Here is a 12,334-nt window from a genome sequence, read left to right as displayed (position 1 = left end):
AAAAAAAGAGACATAAAATTTGCAGCTAAAAACTTCAAAAGCATCATATTTACTAATGAAAAAAAAATAAATTAAAATTCTAGAACTGAAAGTACATAGACAATATACACATATAATTAAAATTCAATTTAAATTAACTAAAGTTTGGCACCATTTGGCCTCAAGCATGTTTCAGTGCTCGGCTCTCTTCTTCGGAAAACCAGCTTTCAGCTCTTCTGCGTCTCTGTGGGTGAAACTCACTCAGCAACACAGAAACAGCAAAACTAAAACCAGCGAGAACATTTCAGCTGATCTCGAACAGCCACGCTGACGTTCGTGAGGGTGTCACACACACAGCAGCTTTTAGAGCTTTTTTTTTTCTTGGTTTTTCTGCTTTTTCCCTCCTTTGTTCAAGCTTCCATTTTCTTCATCCTGCTGATTTTCCCTTCATTTTAAAGTTTTCGCTGTCGTTCTTGTCAAATTTCACTGTTGTGACAGCGTTTCGGGGTCACTGGAACTAAAAGTTTACAGGGGAAAAAAGGCAATTTAAAGAGATAAAGTTAGCAAAATTTATGTGAAAAAACTGGCAATGTATGAGAAAAACAGTGAATAATTTAATAATAATAAATTTGTTTGTTTCTTTCTTGTAATTTTATCACAATTTTCTCATATATTCATCAGATTTTTCTAATAAATTTCAGTTTTTCTAATTTTACCAATTTTCTCCTTTAAAATGTCTTTTTTAATCTCAGAAATTTTGTCTTTTTCTTGTAAAATAATTTAAAATTCTTCAAACTTTAAAATTCTGATTATATTCTCTGAATTTGACTCCTCCCCCAAGCTCCTCACATTTTTTTTATTTGTATTTTTTTTTTTTTTTTTTACCTTCAGCGGCCCTGAGACGCTGTGCTGCATTTTCTCATCAATTGTTTTGCTTTATTTTATTTATTTTTCATTTCTGTTGAAACCATCACATGTATTTTTGTTGCATGCCTTTTTATTTCCTTGCTGGGGCTCCTCTGTAGAGGGAGAAGGGGAAAGACGGAGAGGGGAGCACCTCAGACAGCCCCTCGGTCCTCTCCCCCGCTGTCACCCCCCCTCAGTCACCTCCGACTGTCCCTTCAGCACCCATCACACCCATCCTGACGAACCCTCTCATAAAGATTGAGGACTCTTGTAAGTACCTACAAGCTGCTTCATCTCAGACTCTCAGACATGAGACATGACGTGGATAGTGCTGATTATGAGTTTTCAGGATCTGAGGCCTGTGCTGTGAAGCTAACCTAACAAGAGGTCATTCACACAGCCAGAAACCTCCTGCAACCGCTCTGCAACCATCGACCGGAGGTGGCTCGCTGGTTGCTGACCGGTTTCCTTTAACATTTAAAGAAATGTTATGAACATGGAAGCTGTAAACGTCTTTATTTCTGTTGCATGCATGCAAACTGTACCTCATGTGCACACAGTTTTGATGGTTTTGAGTAAACAGCTGAGGGCAAATCATAACGCAGGAAATTAAAAGATTACGTAGTGCAGGACTATCATTAGTCCTTAAAAATCAGAAAAATCCAGGCCATGGCTGATCTGATGTCTGACCTTCACCTCCGATCTCGCCACAGATTGAGAGCCACAAACTGAACTTCCGCGAGACAGCCAAGGCCCGCACTGACCACGGCGCCGAGATAGTCTCCTTGGAAGACTCCCCTCACCAGCTCAGCACCGTGTCCTCCTCTGGCAGCATCAACATGACCGACTCTCCACAGCTCTCCACGCTGGCTGACCAGGTGTCCGCCTCCCTGGCCAAACAAGGCTTGTGAACGCGCTCGCCGCACTCCCCGCCTCGACCGCACGACCACGTAGAGGAGTTGTAATGCCTTCCTCGTTACTTTCACAGGACTTTTATTTGATTTTTTTAGCTGCCCGTCACTGTTTATCCTCCACTAACCTTTGAATCTCGTCGAGGCGTTGCTATTAGAGGTCTTAAAAAAGAAAACAGATTAACCAGTAGGCCAACATGTATTGAATATCTCTCTGTGGTCTTTGATCTCTACACTTAATTTGAACCTTTTGTAAGTGTCCCTTTAAGAGTTAAAGCACCCCAGCAGAGCGAAATCCTCCCTCTGAGGATCTCCGTACATATCCCGCTAAATCGTCTAAGACTCGGTTTCCCGTCACATTGACTGTGAACCCTTTTAGAAGTGTATCTTATCAGCGTCACCTTTGACGGGTGTCCCCTGATTCTTTTTTTATTTATTTATTTTTTGATTAAAAAAAAAACAGAACCTTGTAGATGGAGGTTAATGCAGACTGTTTGTGGGACGGGGGTGGGGGTCCGTTTGCGCTAAAGCAGAGGGATCAGATACAGGGTCCGGTGAAGTGGGCGGAGGAACAGTTAGAAGAAAAAGTAGCAAATATTTCTCGTCAAGGCAGAAAAGAAAAAGCTTTCAGACCTCACTGCTGTCTTTGCTTTGTGTAGTCCTGACATGTGCTGCACCTCGAGCTACTGCAGGAGACTGCGGGGTGGGAGGGGGCAGAAGTGAGACCGCAGAGACAACAGCGACTGATCGCGTCGCCTTCACGCGACTTTTTACGGGACGCGCCGAGCTCAGGTGTTCGTTCAGAGCCGCGAGATCGAGAAGAAAGAGAGAAATTACACTTAACGGAGGGTTGAGAGAGGCCTTTACCAACGGCAGCTGTGCTGTTTAACTCTTCCCTGCTTAATAGGAGAAACATGGCCGAGTGAGGGTGATCTTGTTCTAACGGCCATTGAAACATTTGTTAACCGATAAATACACTGAAGCATCAGGATTTTGTAGTTTTTTTTAGTAGCTGGCTCGTTGATGTGGCGACGATACGGTAAAGCTGTGCTGTCTGCTGCGACCTGCAGCTGCTGAGACCTCGAGGGTCGTCCTGGTTTTACTACAGTGGATGTCAGCAGAGTCTAAACTAAACCCGCCACAGGTTTGACATTTAAACCATTAGAATCGCAGCGGAGAGCACGAGCACTCCCAGCCCGAGCGGTGACGTCACCACCAGCTCCCTCTGCCATTCGCAGGGTTACAGCGTGGTGGCACTTTCACGGGTTCAAACTTCCACTGCAGACGTGAGCAGCACGCTGGGAATATTTCACCTTAAATATGGAAGTTAAAGGGCCCGGTCACGTGTTGTAAGAACACTAATGCTAAATAAGGAAAAATTTAAAAAACAAAATGTCAACATTTCTTCTTTGGTTTTATTTGACTTATTTAAGCTGGTTTTTGTTCCCCGCTGTTTCCTGTTCTCTGTGTGAGTCGTTCGGCTCAGAATGATCAATTATCTGAGCTCGGTGACGAAGCGAGGGGCTGATGCCTCTCCGCGGTCTCATTTCTGACGCTCTCCCTGCGTCGTAGGTGAGGGAGGGGCAGGGGAGCGTTACCTGGATTTAAAAAAATACAGAAAAAAGACGAAGTGAAGAGCTAGAGTAGAGACTTTGTGTTGGGCACAGTTTTATAATCGTACTCTGTGGATATATGACATGTATTTGATATGAAGAAACATTTGTATCGTGCCTGCTACTGTCAGTGTTCTTTTTTTTTTACTGCTTTGTGTAAATGCGCTACAGCTTGAGGAGGGAAAATTAACCTTAAAGTGACATTTTCATAGCTAAACTGTGAGGAGGCGGCTGAGAACAGTATTTATGCACTTACAGGTAGGTAGACTAAAGTTTTCACAGCGGTGACACAAACACTGAAAACGGCTGTTTTACTGTTAATGGATCGTTTGTACGGAGAAGATTGTGATTGTTGCACGGCAGGCGGACGGTGAAGACCTCCTTAGGCAGTCTGTATCCAACACACATGCACCTGAAACACAGGACTGATCAGATGGCCGTGTTTCTCGCTCCCTGCAAAGTAGTAAAAGTGCACTTCGTGGCAAAAGTTTGTGGACGCATGAGAGCTTATCTGCTGCAGATTTTTAGCAGTAGTCCCAAAGTCACGAGTGAGGCTTGATGAGCGTCACAGGAAGTGTTTGGTGGGCCAGAGGAGACCTGAACGCCACAGCACACAGTGGTCCCAGATAACAAAAAGAAACCTCACACTTGGGCCGGATATTACTTGCCATTTGGGTTTTGGTACTTTCTCGGATTCATTTGATGAGCCGTTACATTTAACTGTGACTCAGTGTTTAATTAACTTTTAGAAAATGTGTCTAAATTCTCAGTAAATTCTGACAAAAGGCCAGAACAGGAATATTTAGAGGAGGTGATTATTTCACTGCCTTCATGGTGCTTTAGCCACAGGCGCATCATTTGGCCCTAACAACCAACACTTATTTCCACTGTGAGGTTGTTGTTTGAACATGGAGGCAGCCTCAAGTGGCCATCAGAGGAACTGCAGTTTTTGGCACTGGGAAAAAACCCGTCAAAGTTAAAGGATAGATGGACCTTCCTTTAAGCAGCAAAAGTGCCCGAGTATCAGATTAAAATATGATCCCTTTTAAATGGTTGAGCCAGACAGGTGCGTCCACTTACTTTTGTCCACGCGGTGCATATGTGGTCACGTTTTTGTTGTGTTCTCCAGCTGGAGCCAGGTTAAGACGTTCCCCTGCAAACAAACCCAGTTCATGTGCTCAGAGACGTCCCGATGTGGCCCCCCCGCTGATTCATTACTCGCATTAAAATGAGTGAAACAGCTTCTTGCATGCAGCTCATGTAAGAGACAGCCGTCTGCTTGTTGCCCCCCTTTCACAAAGCGATCTCTCTGTATATCCTGTTTATATTTGCTCTGGAACTGGACGGATGTACCAATTCTTTTCTTTTTTTTTTGTATAAAAAAATGTGCAATTAAGGGTCAAAAGGTCACCGACTTTGCTGTAAGGTTTCCTAAACGAGCAAGCACACGAAAAGCTTGCAACATTATCTGCATGCTAAACCCTCTTTAGTTCCAGTTCCACGCTCGTCTCTGCGTGCAGGACGGACGCGAGCACCCAGGGACGGGAGCCGATCTCCGAGAGGTTTCCACAGTAACAAAACTCGTCACCTTCTTTCGTTTTTGTTTTCCTCTCTTCGGGGTTACTTCTGACGCTGTACAGTTGTGGAAATGTGATTGTTCTCGTTATTGTGCATTTTCTCAATAACTGGTTTATGATGATTCTTGTTGCTGTATATGTGTATTTGAAAATAAATGCTATGAAGTCACCGTGGTGGTGAAGGAGTGCAAAAAAATCACTCCCAGATCAGACGGGACTCATTCATCTGTTTCCAGCGGAATTCAAATATTTATGTTATTTGGTGCTTTACATTTTCTTTACAGTAACGATGTGTTTTACTGCATTTATGAAATACGAAACATAAGAGAAACTTTTTCCTTTTTATTTATACGAGCAAAATGCAACAGCTGTGAAAAAGAGGGGGAAAATTTATTAGTGTGTAAAAGCTGAAACGGTCACTGTAATAAAAAAAAAATCACTTTTAATTTAAAGAATAAAAATGATTAAGCTAATAATTTAGAAATTACTTTTAAAAGGCCTGTTTCAGTCTTATTTTATCCAGAGTTCAGTATGAGGTCGTCCTCTTAGTGCAGCTGCACAACAATCAACCCTGGGACCTGCAGACAACAATTATATCGAAATTCACTAATAAACGTAAAAGTCACAATCTGTCCAAATTATTCTGTTCTTTAATATTATCAGCAAAGCAGCAGGAAGCCCTCAGCAGTCACTGGAGGCCAACACTGGCACTTAAACATTGATTAAAGGTAAAACCTGCTTTGGTTTTATTTCTGAAGCAGCTGTATACTTTGATGTAATACCACTTTGCACCACAAGATGGAGCACTGAATTTTCTCAGGCTCTAGAAGGTGTTTTTTTTTTTTTTTAAATTATGATTAATTGTTTTTAAAACTGCAGGCTTACGTTTTTTTTAAATAAGGTAAGTGATCTACTTTAAAATGTCAGCCTGGTGAACGATTAGACTTTAGAGGACGCGAGCAGCAGCAAACATCTGGAAACGTTAAAATGCACCTACTGGTGAAATGCTGCCCTCTGGTGGTGAATGTTTTCATTCACACGTTGAAACAAAAAGCACCTTTAAGTTGTCAGCGATAAGAAAATAGCAGTGCTATAGCTATAGGTTTATGCTTTTTTCTTTAGTGTTCGCTTTATTTTTAATTTCTTTCAGTTCAAAGTTCACAGCAGGCATCATAAAAACAGCCAAGTTTGAATAAACAGCCACAAGTTCTGTTAACAATTTCATCAAGTAAGGTTTTGTTTTTAAAGCCCAAAATACTTTTATAAATGTTTTAGCCAACCAAAAAGTTTTCACACTCAGTTTTAAACTGTAGTAACAGGTCAAAGGTCACCCATGTCAAAACAATGTTACTTAGTGCCAGGTTAGCACACTTATGGACATCATTCAGCTGAAATGAAGCTTTCTGAGCCGGCAGTCTGAGGATTGGTGCAGCGGTCACAACAGGAAGGTCGCTCTCGTCTCAGAGCCGCCAGGTGGCGTTTCAGTTTCGTCCCACAATCCAGGTCTAACTGCAGATTGTAGGTGTGTCTACAAACAAGACTTCTAGTTGTACTTTTAAAGCAGCAGCTTCCTCCTCAGGCTCCTGACAGCAGGTCAGTCCTCATGTTTTATTCTCTTCCTGACATAATCCCAGAGGATAACTGGGTCTTCTTCTGGGAGTCAACTGGAGCTTTCTCTGGTGAGGCAGACACATTAACCACTAAACTGTTTAAACCAGTCACCTCTCCACTGAAAGAAGTTGTGGCATTGAAACTCCTTTCAGCTGTTTAATCTAGAGTTTCACACCCTGAAAGAAGAGTCGCTCCATTTCCTGTTAACCTGCTCAAAGCGCTGCTGATTTTTCCAGCAGATGCCTCAACTCCCCATTTAATCACTGCCTGAGTGCCCGTGAGCCCGGGCGTACGTTCAACCCCAGCTGTGAACCTTTCACACCTCTGACAAAGTCAGTCAGAATTAAAACTCCTCGCTTCATTGTAAGAAAATCTTACTTTCTACATAAATCATGCGTGTTACTGCGTTCTAATTGGTCTGTTATGGATTTAAAACAGGACACGTCAGTGAGGATGACACTTCCAGACGCAGCAGGTGGAGGTGGTGGTGTAATCAGGACGCTGATCACAGTTGTTTCACTTCATCAAATCTGACAGTAAAAATGTAGATTTCTGGCTCGTTCAGGACCACCTATGAAAAGTCTGCATTCAAACACCTGGATCCAGAGGACAAACGCAGCGCTACACCTGCGAGAGGCGAGCGGTGACATCACACAGGTTCAAATGAGCTGAGAGCAGGACCACGGCACCAAGTTAAACATAAATGTTTTAATGGTACTATTTACAAAAAAGAAAAAACAATTCAGCTTTTTGATTAGGTTATAACTGCTGCAACAATCAAACAGGTACATCGACATCTCGCTTAACTACAAAAAAAGAAAAAAACAAACAGTGACTGAATGGCTGCGGGATAAAAAGGTGTAAAATGAAAAACCATAGATTTTTTTTGCATAGCAATTAGTTACTTTAAGGTGGAGGGAGGAGGAGGAGTGTGTGAGGTTATATGGAGGATGTGGTGAAAATAAAATCCGGTCCGAGTGTGACGTTCGATCGATCGATCGGTCGGAGGGGGCAGCAGAAGATTTTTTCCCTTGGAGAACCTGAGCTCAGGGCGGCTTCAGCTGAGAGCTGCTACATGTGAAATGTGAGAGGAGGGAGGGCGGGGTTTGTTTGCCGCGCTGCGATTTGACGTTTCCATTTCCTCTTTTCTTTTTTTAAATTAAGTGGACGCCTTTGTGCCGTCGGGATCGGACGCAAGCGTGTTTGCTGACATGCAGCGGCGGCGCTTTGAGGGGTAAGTGCTTTAAAAAGAAAAAAAAAAAAACACTAATAAAAAACAAACTTAAAAACGCCGCGTCTGTTTGTGCTGCCCTCTGTGAAGCTGAACTGAAAACAGAGGCAGCGGCGGGAGATCAAAAAAGGAATGATTTACTATTAAAAGGAACGCACAAAAAAGAAGAAGAGGATGAGTCAGAACAGAACGAGAGAAAAACTAACAAAAACACGTCAGGAATGAAAAAACAAACATAATGAAGCAAACCAGACTTGGCAGTTTAAAGAAGTGCTCTGGTGAGTTCAGGCGACCTCTAGTGGAAGGAGGGGGAACCACATCTCAAATGTATCCGTTTTATTTGGATGAGGAAGGTCTGAGGGGGCGGAGGAAGAGGAAGGGCTGATTTTTTTTCTCCTTTTTTTATTGTTTTATTTGTCACTCCACTAAAAATGTACATGGGAATTACAAGCAAACTAGTCAATAAAAACAAAAACAAAAAAAACCCTTTGGCCATATTTTTGAGGAGTCCGCTACATAGTGCGCTACGAGTGTACACGCGACGTATGAAACACCACTAAGCCCCCATGTACATTGTTTAGCCTACTACAGAAATTTTTTTGTAACGTGTTGTTTTTATACTTTTTTTTTTTTTAAACATTTATCTTTTTTTTTTTTTTTCTTTCGTGTGACAAAAAACAAGTGTCGGGAAAGGCTTCTATCTCCGTAATGTTCACTAAAAACTGTGAAAGTATTAGACTGATGTTTGAATATCAAACAACAGGAACCCATTTAATGTTATTCTGCGCTGAGGTTCTGCTTGTTAATGCCAGAGAGGAGCTGTGTGTGTGTGGGTGTGTGGGGGGGGCCCTCATTCATCGGTGGGTGGAGGACTTGTGTTTTAGGGCGCCGCCACTGTTCTCGTCGTCAAGGGGCGGCTCTGCGTCATCCGAATCGAGGCGTCCGTAGGCCATCGCTCGGCAACCTGAGATGCTGCGCATCCTGGGCCTGACTTGGTGGTCGCTCTCAGACTCGGGCTCTGGGGCCGGGTCTTCGGGCAGGGGGAAGCACCGGCGTTCCCACGGCGCCACCGTCTGGGGGGGGAAAAAATGCGGGTGTTAAAAACGAATGAAAGTTTCAGACGCTTCACAGGCTGACTGATCCTCAGGGGTGGAGCTACGTACCCGCTCTTCGAAGGTGAAGTCTGGCGTGGAGCACCGCGTGTCCTCACTGGACAGGAGCCGGTGGGAGTCCCTCGAGCAGGGCGTGTGGGGGTTGGAGGCGGTGTCGGGGCTGGCGGGACTCATGGGCGACGGCACGTAGCTGTAGTCATGCAGCATTGGGCAGTGGCCCGGGTCGGGGGACGCGGGCTGAGGGGTGGGCGGGTTGGTCCCGCACAGCAGAGGTGTGGTGCGCCCGTCCACGGACTTGTACGACCTGAGGAAGAAACGGAGGAGTTGTCAATGTCACAGCTGCCGCGTGACAACAAACGCGAGGCGCTTACTGAGGCGTATGATGCTGCTCTTACCTGCTGCCCCGCCTCTTAGCAGGAGCCAGGGCCCTCCAAGTCCAGCGAGTGCGCTCCTGGTCCTCGTAGGCCTGATGGAGCTGAATGAAAGCTGCGTCTGACAGGTCCTCCACCTGCAGAAACATCGCATGTCATCAGGACCCCCAAAACTCGTTTGCTTCAGTTTAATCATCAAACACTCTGAGAGAAAGCAGTTTGACCATCTGAGCTCGAACAACGACGCTGAGATGTTTTTATAACTTTTAATGTCACGCTAAGAATTTGAAAGAAGGGTTTTTAGGTTTTCAAAGCCTTCATGATTGCTTCACAGGTTAAAATGTACGAGTCAGATCCGACCACCAGGTGTCACTGTTCGCTCAGCAGCTCAGGATCTCCTGAACGGATCCTAACATCCCAGCTTAACACGTGAAATCTGATAAATACCACAGATGAGGTGGTTCTCTCACCTCGCGTTCGTTCTCCTCCTCGGTTATGGGCTGCGAGAAGACGTCCACACACCGCCAGCTTTAGAAAACAAGACAAAAACGTGTGAGTGCAGGGAACCAGCGGCCACAGCAGAGTGGTATTTTTCCATGCAGGTATCGGTTTACCTGGGCGTGAGAATCTCTTTGTACTGAAGCTTTTCCACGCGGGTGGTGGCAGCCACAGACATGGGGATTACTATGTTGTTGATGTCGAAGGAGCTTTCACCTCGCCTCCTCTTGATTGGCTGCTGCTGGAGAACAAAGGAGGAGTGTAAACAAGCGAGACTTTACACAGAAGTCTGCAAACAATAACGACTCGACCGGCTCCGACACACTTTCAGCTCAAACGCTCTCACAGCCTGCAGGGAGGATGACACGTGTCATCATGTTAATCCAAAAGATGAAGGTTAATAGAAACTGAGGTCATCATGAGCTCACTTCACAAACACATTTGGATATTTACAATTTACAGGTTTCCTCCTTAATCCAAGGAGACTTTGTTTAATAAATGTTGTCCATGTTGGTGTAAAAGACCAGCAGGCAACAATTACACGCTCATGTTTTAGGGTGAGTGTGCAAATGAGCTGAAGATGCCCTGCAGGTCACAATCAGTTGGTCGAGTCTGCAGCATTTAACCATTTCTAGGTCCAAATACTCCTTCAGCTCCCGAAAAACAAACCGAGGCAAAACCGAGCGCTCCAGATTTATCCAGCTCCAAGAAAATCACCAGATGAACTTTAATATCCGTGAAAAAGAGGCTTTACGAGGTTTAGAGACTCAACTTTGGATGTAAATGAAGACAAAACATCATTGACTTGTAACAAGTTTGTGAAGATGAGTACATGCAATTCAATACAAGCACAAAAAAGATGTAGGACGAGTTAAATTGCTTCCAAAAGTTCACACGGCAGGAAGAAGACGCTGAAAGCAGACTGAACTTCAGCCGTGAGAACCTCTGGAGTGAGCCCATCCACAGCAGCAGGTTAATCAGTAAAATGCTGCTTCATGGTTTCAGATTACTCGCTAAGAAGTCCTGAAGCTAAGCTAAGCATCCACACAGACAGCCTGATTCTGAAGTGTGAAAATAATGAATTAAAATAAAGTAAAATTATTAAAATAATAATGATGAAAATGAGAGAAAAAAGCAAAAACAAAAACAAGCCCAGACAGCGCAGCACGTTAAAGCGCTCCGACCACGAACGGGGTCACAGATCACGAGTTACAGAGCGGATACGGCAGCAGCTGGCGCAACGAGTCTGCCGAGTGTTTTTGTTTCCTGCTGCTTTTTCTGCTCCAGCAACCACAAAAAAGTTTCAGCTCCAGTTTAACGTCTGAACCTCCGCCCAGCGACAAACACTGTGTGATGAGTGTTTATCGAGGCCGTGTTCTTCTCACACCGAGCCTCAACTTTTACTTTTGTTCGCATTAATGGCGCCAAAAACGCATCAGACAGTGACGCTCGCAGCTTGTTTGCATGCTGCCGCCGCAGAAGTCTCAGTTTGTTTCCCGTCTTCCTCACTACAGCACAGCTTTCCCACACACACCCCGTCTAAGACTTTCCCTGGAACACATTTTTTTAATGCTGTGCCTGTCATCTTGTGTCATGTGAAACCATCAGATTTCCACGCAGCTACTGAAATAAATGAATGTCATTAATAAAATATATGACTGCAGTAAAGCCTGCTTAAAAAAAAACACAGCGAGCATTTTTAAAAACCCCGGACTGATGATTTGAATCATCCAAATAAGGTGTGAGATCTGGGGTGGCGTCCTTACAGGCGTGCTCAGGACACTCTGGCTGCTCAGGCCCAGCGGCACAGAGTTCTCTGAAGATGTGGACAGCTGGCGTGTTAGGGGGCTGTGCAGGGACGAGTGCATGTTGGCTAGAGTCGTGCAGGGGGTGCTCGAGTCCATGAAGAGCTTGGGGGAGGCTGGAAGAAAGAAAGAAAGGAAAAGTCAGGCGGGTTTCACTGATGGGACCTCAGATTAAAGCAGTCCCTGCTGCAGACGTGTAACTCACAGTCCGCTCTCTCCAGCGAGTGCTCCCTTATTCTCTTGCGGCTGTAGTTCTTGTCGTACGGCCCTAACGGGGTCGAGATGGCCTGCAGCCGCTCTGTCTTGCACACAGCCTGGCCCTCCAGCCTGGCCGCGTTCATCACGCCGCTGCTGCCGCCGCCGCCTCCGCCAACGCTGCTGTCAACTGTCCTCGACTTCTCAGCACTTCTCTTGTGGCCCAGTCCTGCAACACCAGGAGTACATCAGGTTACTGTCATATACAGCACAGGTTAGGACAACTGACGGCGCTTCCACAGTCATGGACGTTTACATTACACATTAAAACAAACATGTTCAGATAATAAAAATTTACTCCAAGACTTTTGTTGAGTTTAAAAATCCACTGCCTGAAGTTTTTAGTTGGCTTATGTTCATATGTCAGATATTAAATCTTCACTTGTGAGATGGTGGAATTAGTAAATGCGTATTTTCTCCTCTAGGATAACAACCAATCAACAGCTGCTCTGTTCTCAGCTGAGT

The 12,334-nt window shown here is 44.6% G+C and overlaps 2 protein-coding genes across 29 annotated transcripts in view; one reads left to right on the top strand and one right to left on the bottom strand.

The window, feature by feature from the left end:
• Nucleotides 1-5,196, top strand: part of mapta (microtubule-associated protein tau a) — a 36,780-nt gene extending 31,584 nt beyond the window's left edge. For 23 of the 24 annotated variants that reach the window (XM_042223268.1, XM_042223341.1, XM_042223318.1 and 20 more), the window contains one exon: nt 1,599-5,196. In XM_042223268.1, coding sequence (XP_042079202.1) covers nt 1,599-1,796 — 198 coding nt within the window. In that variant the 3' untranslated portion in view covers nt 1,797-5,196. Of the gene's footprint in view, nt 1-1,004; nt 1,156-1,598 lie in introns of all 24 variants that reach the window. The other variant, XM_042223276.1, reaches the window with a different exon arrangement.
• Nucleotides 3,522-12,334, bottom strand: part of LOC102307260 (KAT8 regulatory NSL complex subunit 1) — a 44,701-nt gene continuing 35,888 nt past the window's right edge. For 3 of the 5 annotated variants that reach the window (XM_014335999.2, XM_042223255.1, XM_014335995.2), the window contains 7 exons: nt 11,820-12,047; nt 11,576-11,730; nt 9,926-10,050; nt 9,782-9,839; nt 9,336-9,448; nt 8,992-9,244; nt 3,522-8,901 (listed from right to left, as the gene is read on the bottom strand). In XM_014335999.2, the coding sequence (XP_014191485.1) occupies nt 8,683-8,901; nt 8,992-9,244; nt 9,336-9,448; nt 9,782-9,839; nt 9,926-10,050; nt 11,576-11,730; nt 11,820-12,047 (1,151 nt within the window). In that variant the 3' untranslated portion in view covers nt 3,522-8,682. The remainder of the gene's footprint in view (nt 8,902-8,991; nt 9,245-9,335; nt 9,449-9,781; nt 9,840-9,925; nt 10,051-11,575; nt 11,731-11,819; nt 12,048-12,334) is intronic. The other 2 variants (XM_014336002.2, XM_014336003.2) reach the window with 2 other exon arrangements.

This window comes from Haplochromis burtoni, unplaced genomic scaffold (genome assembly GCF_018398535.1).
Source record: "Haplochromis burtoni strain Fernald_Lab_line unplaced genomic scaffold, NCSU_Asbu1 Contig_6, whole genome shotgun sequence".
NCBI lineage: Eukaryota > Metazoa > Chordata > Actinopteri > Cichliformes > Cichlidae > Haplochromis > Haplochromis burtoni.
This window is presented reverse-complemented; position numbering and strand designations above follow the sequence as displayed.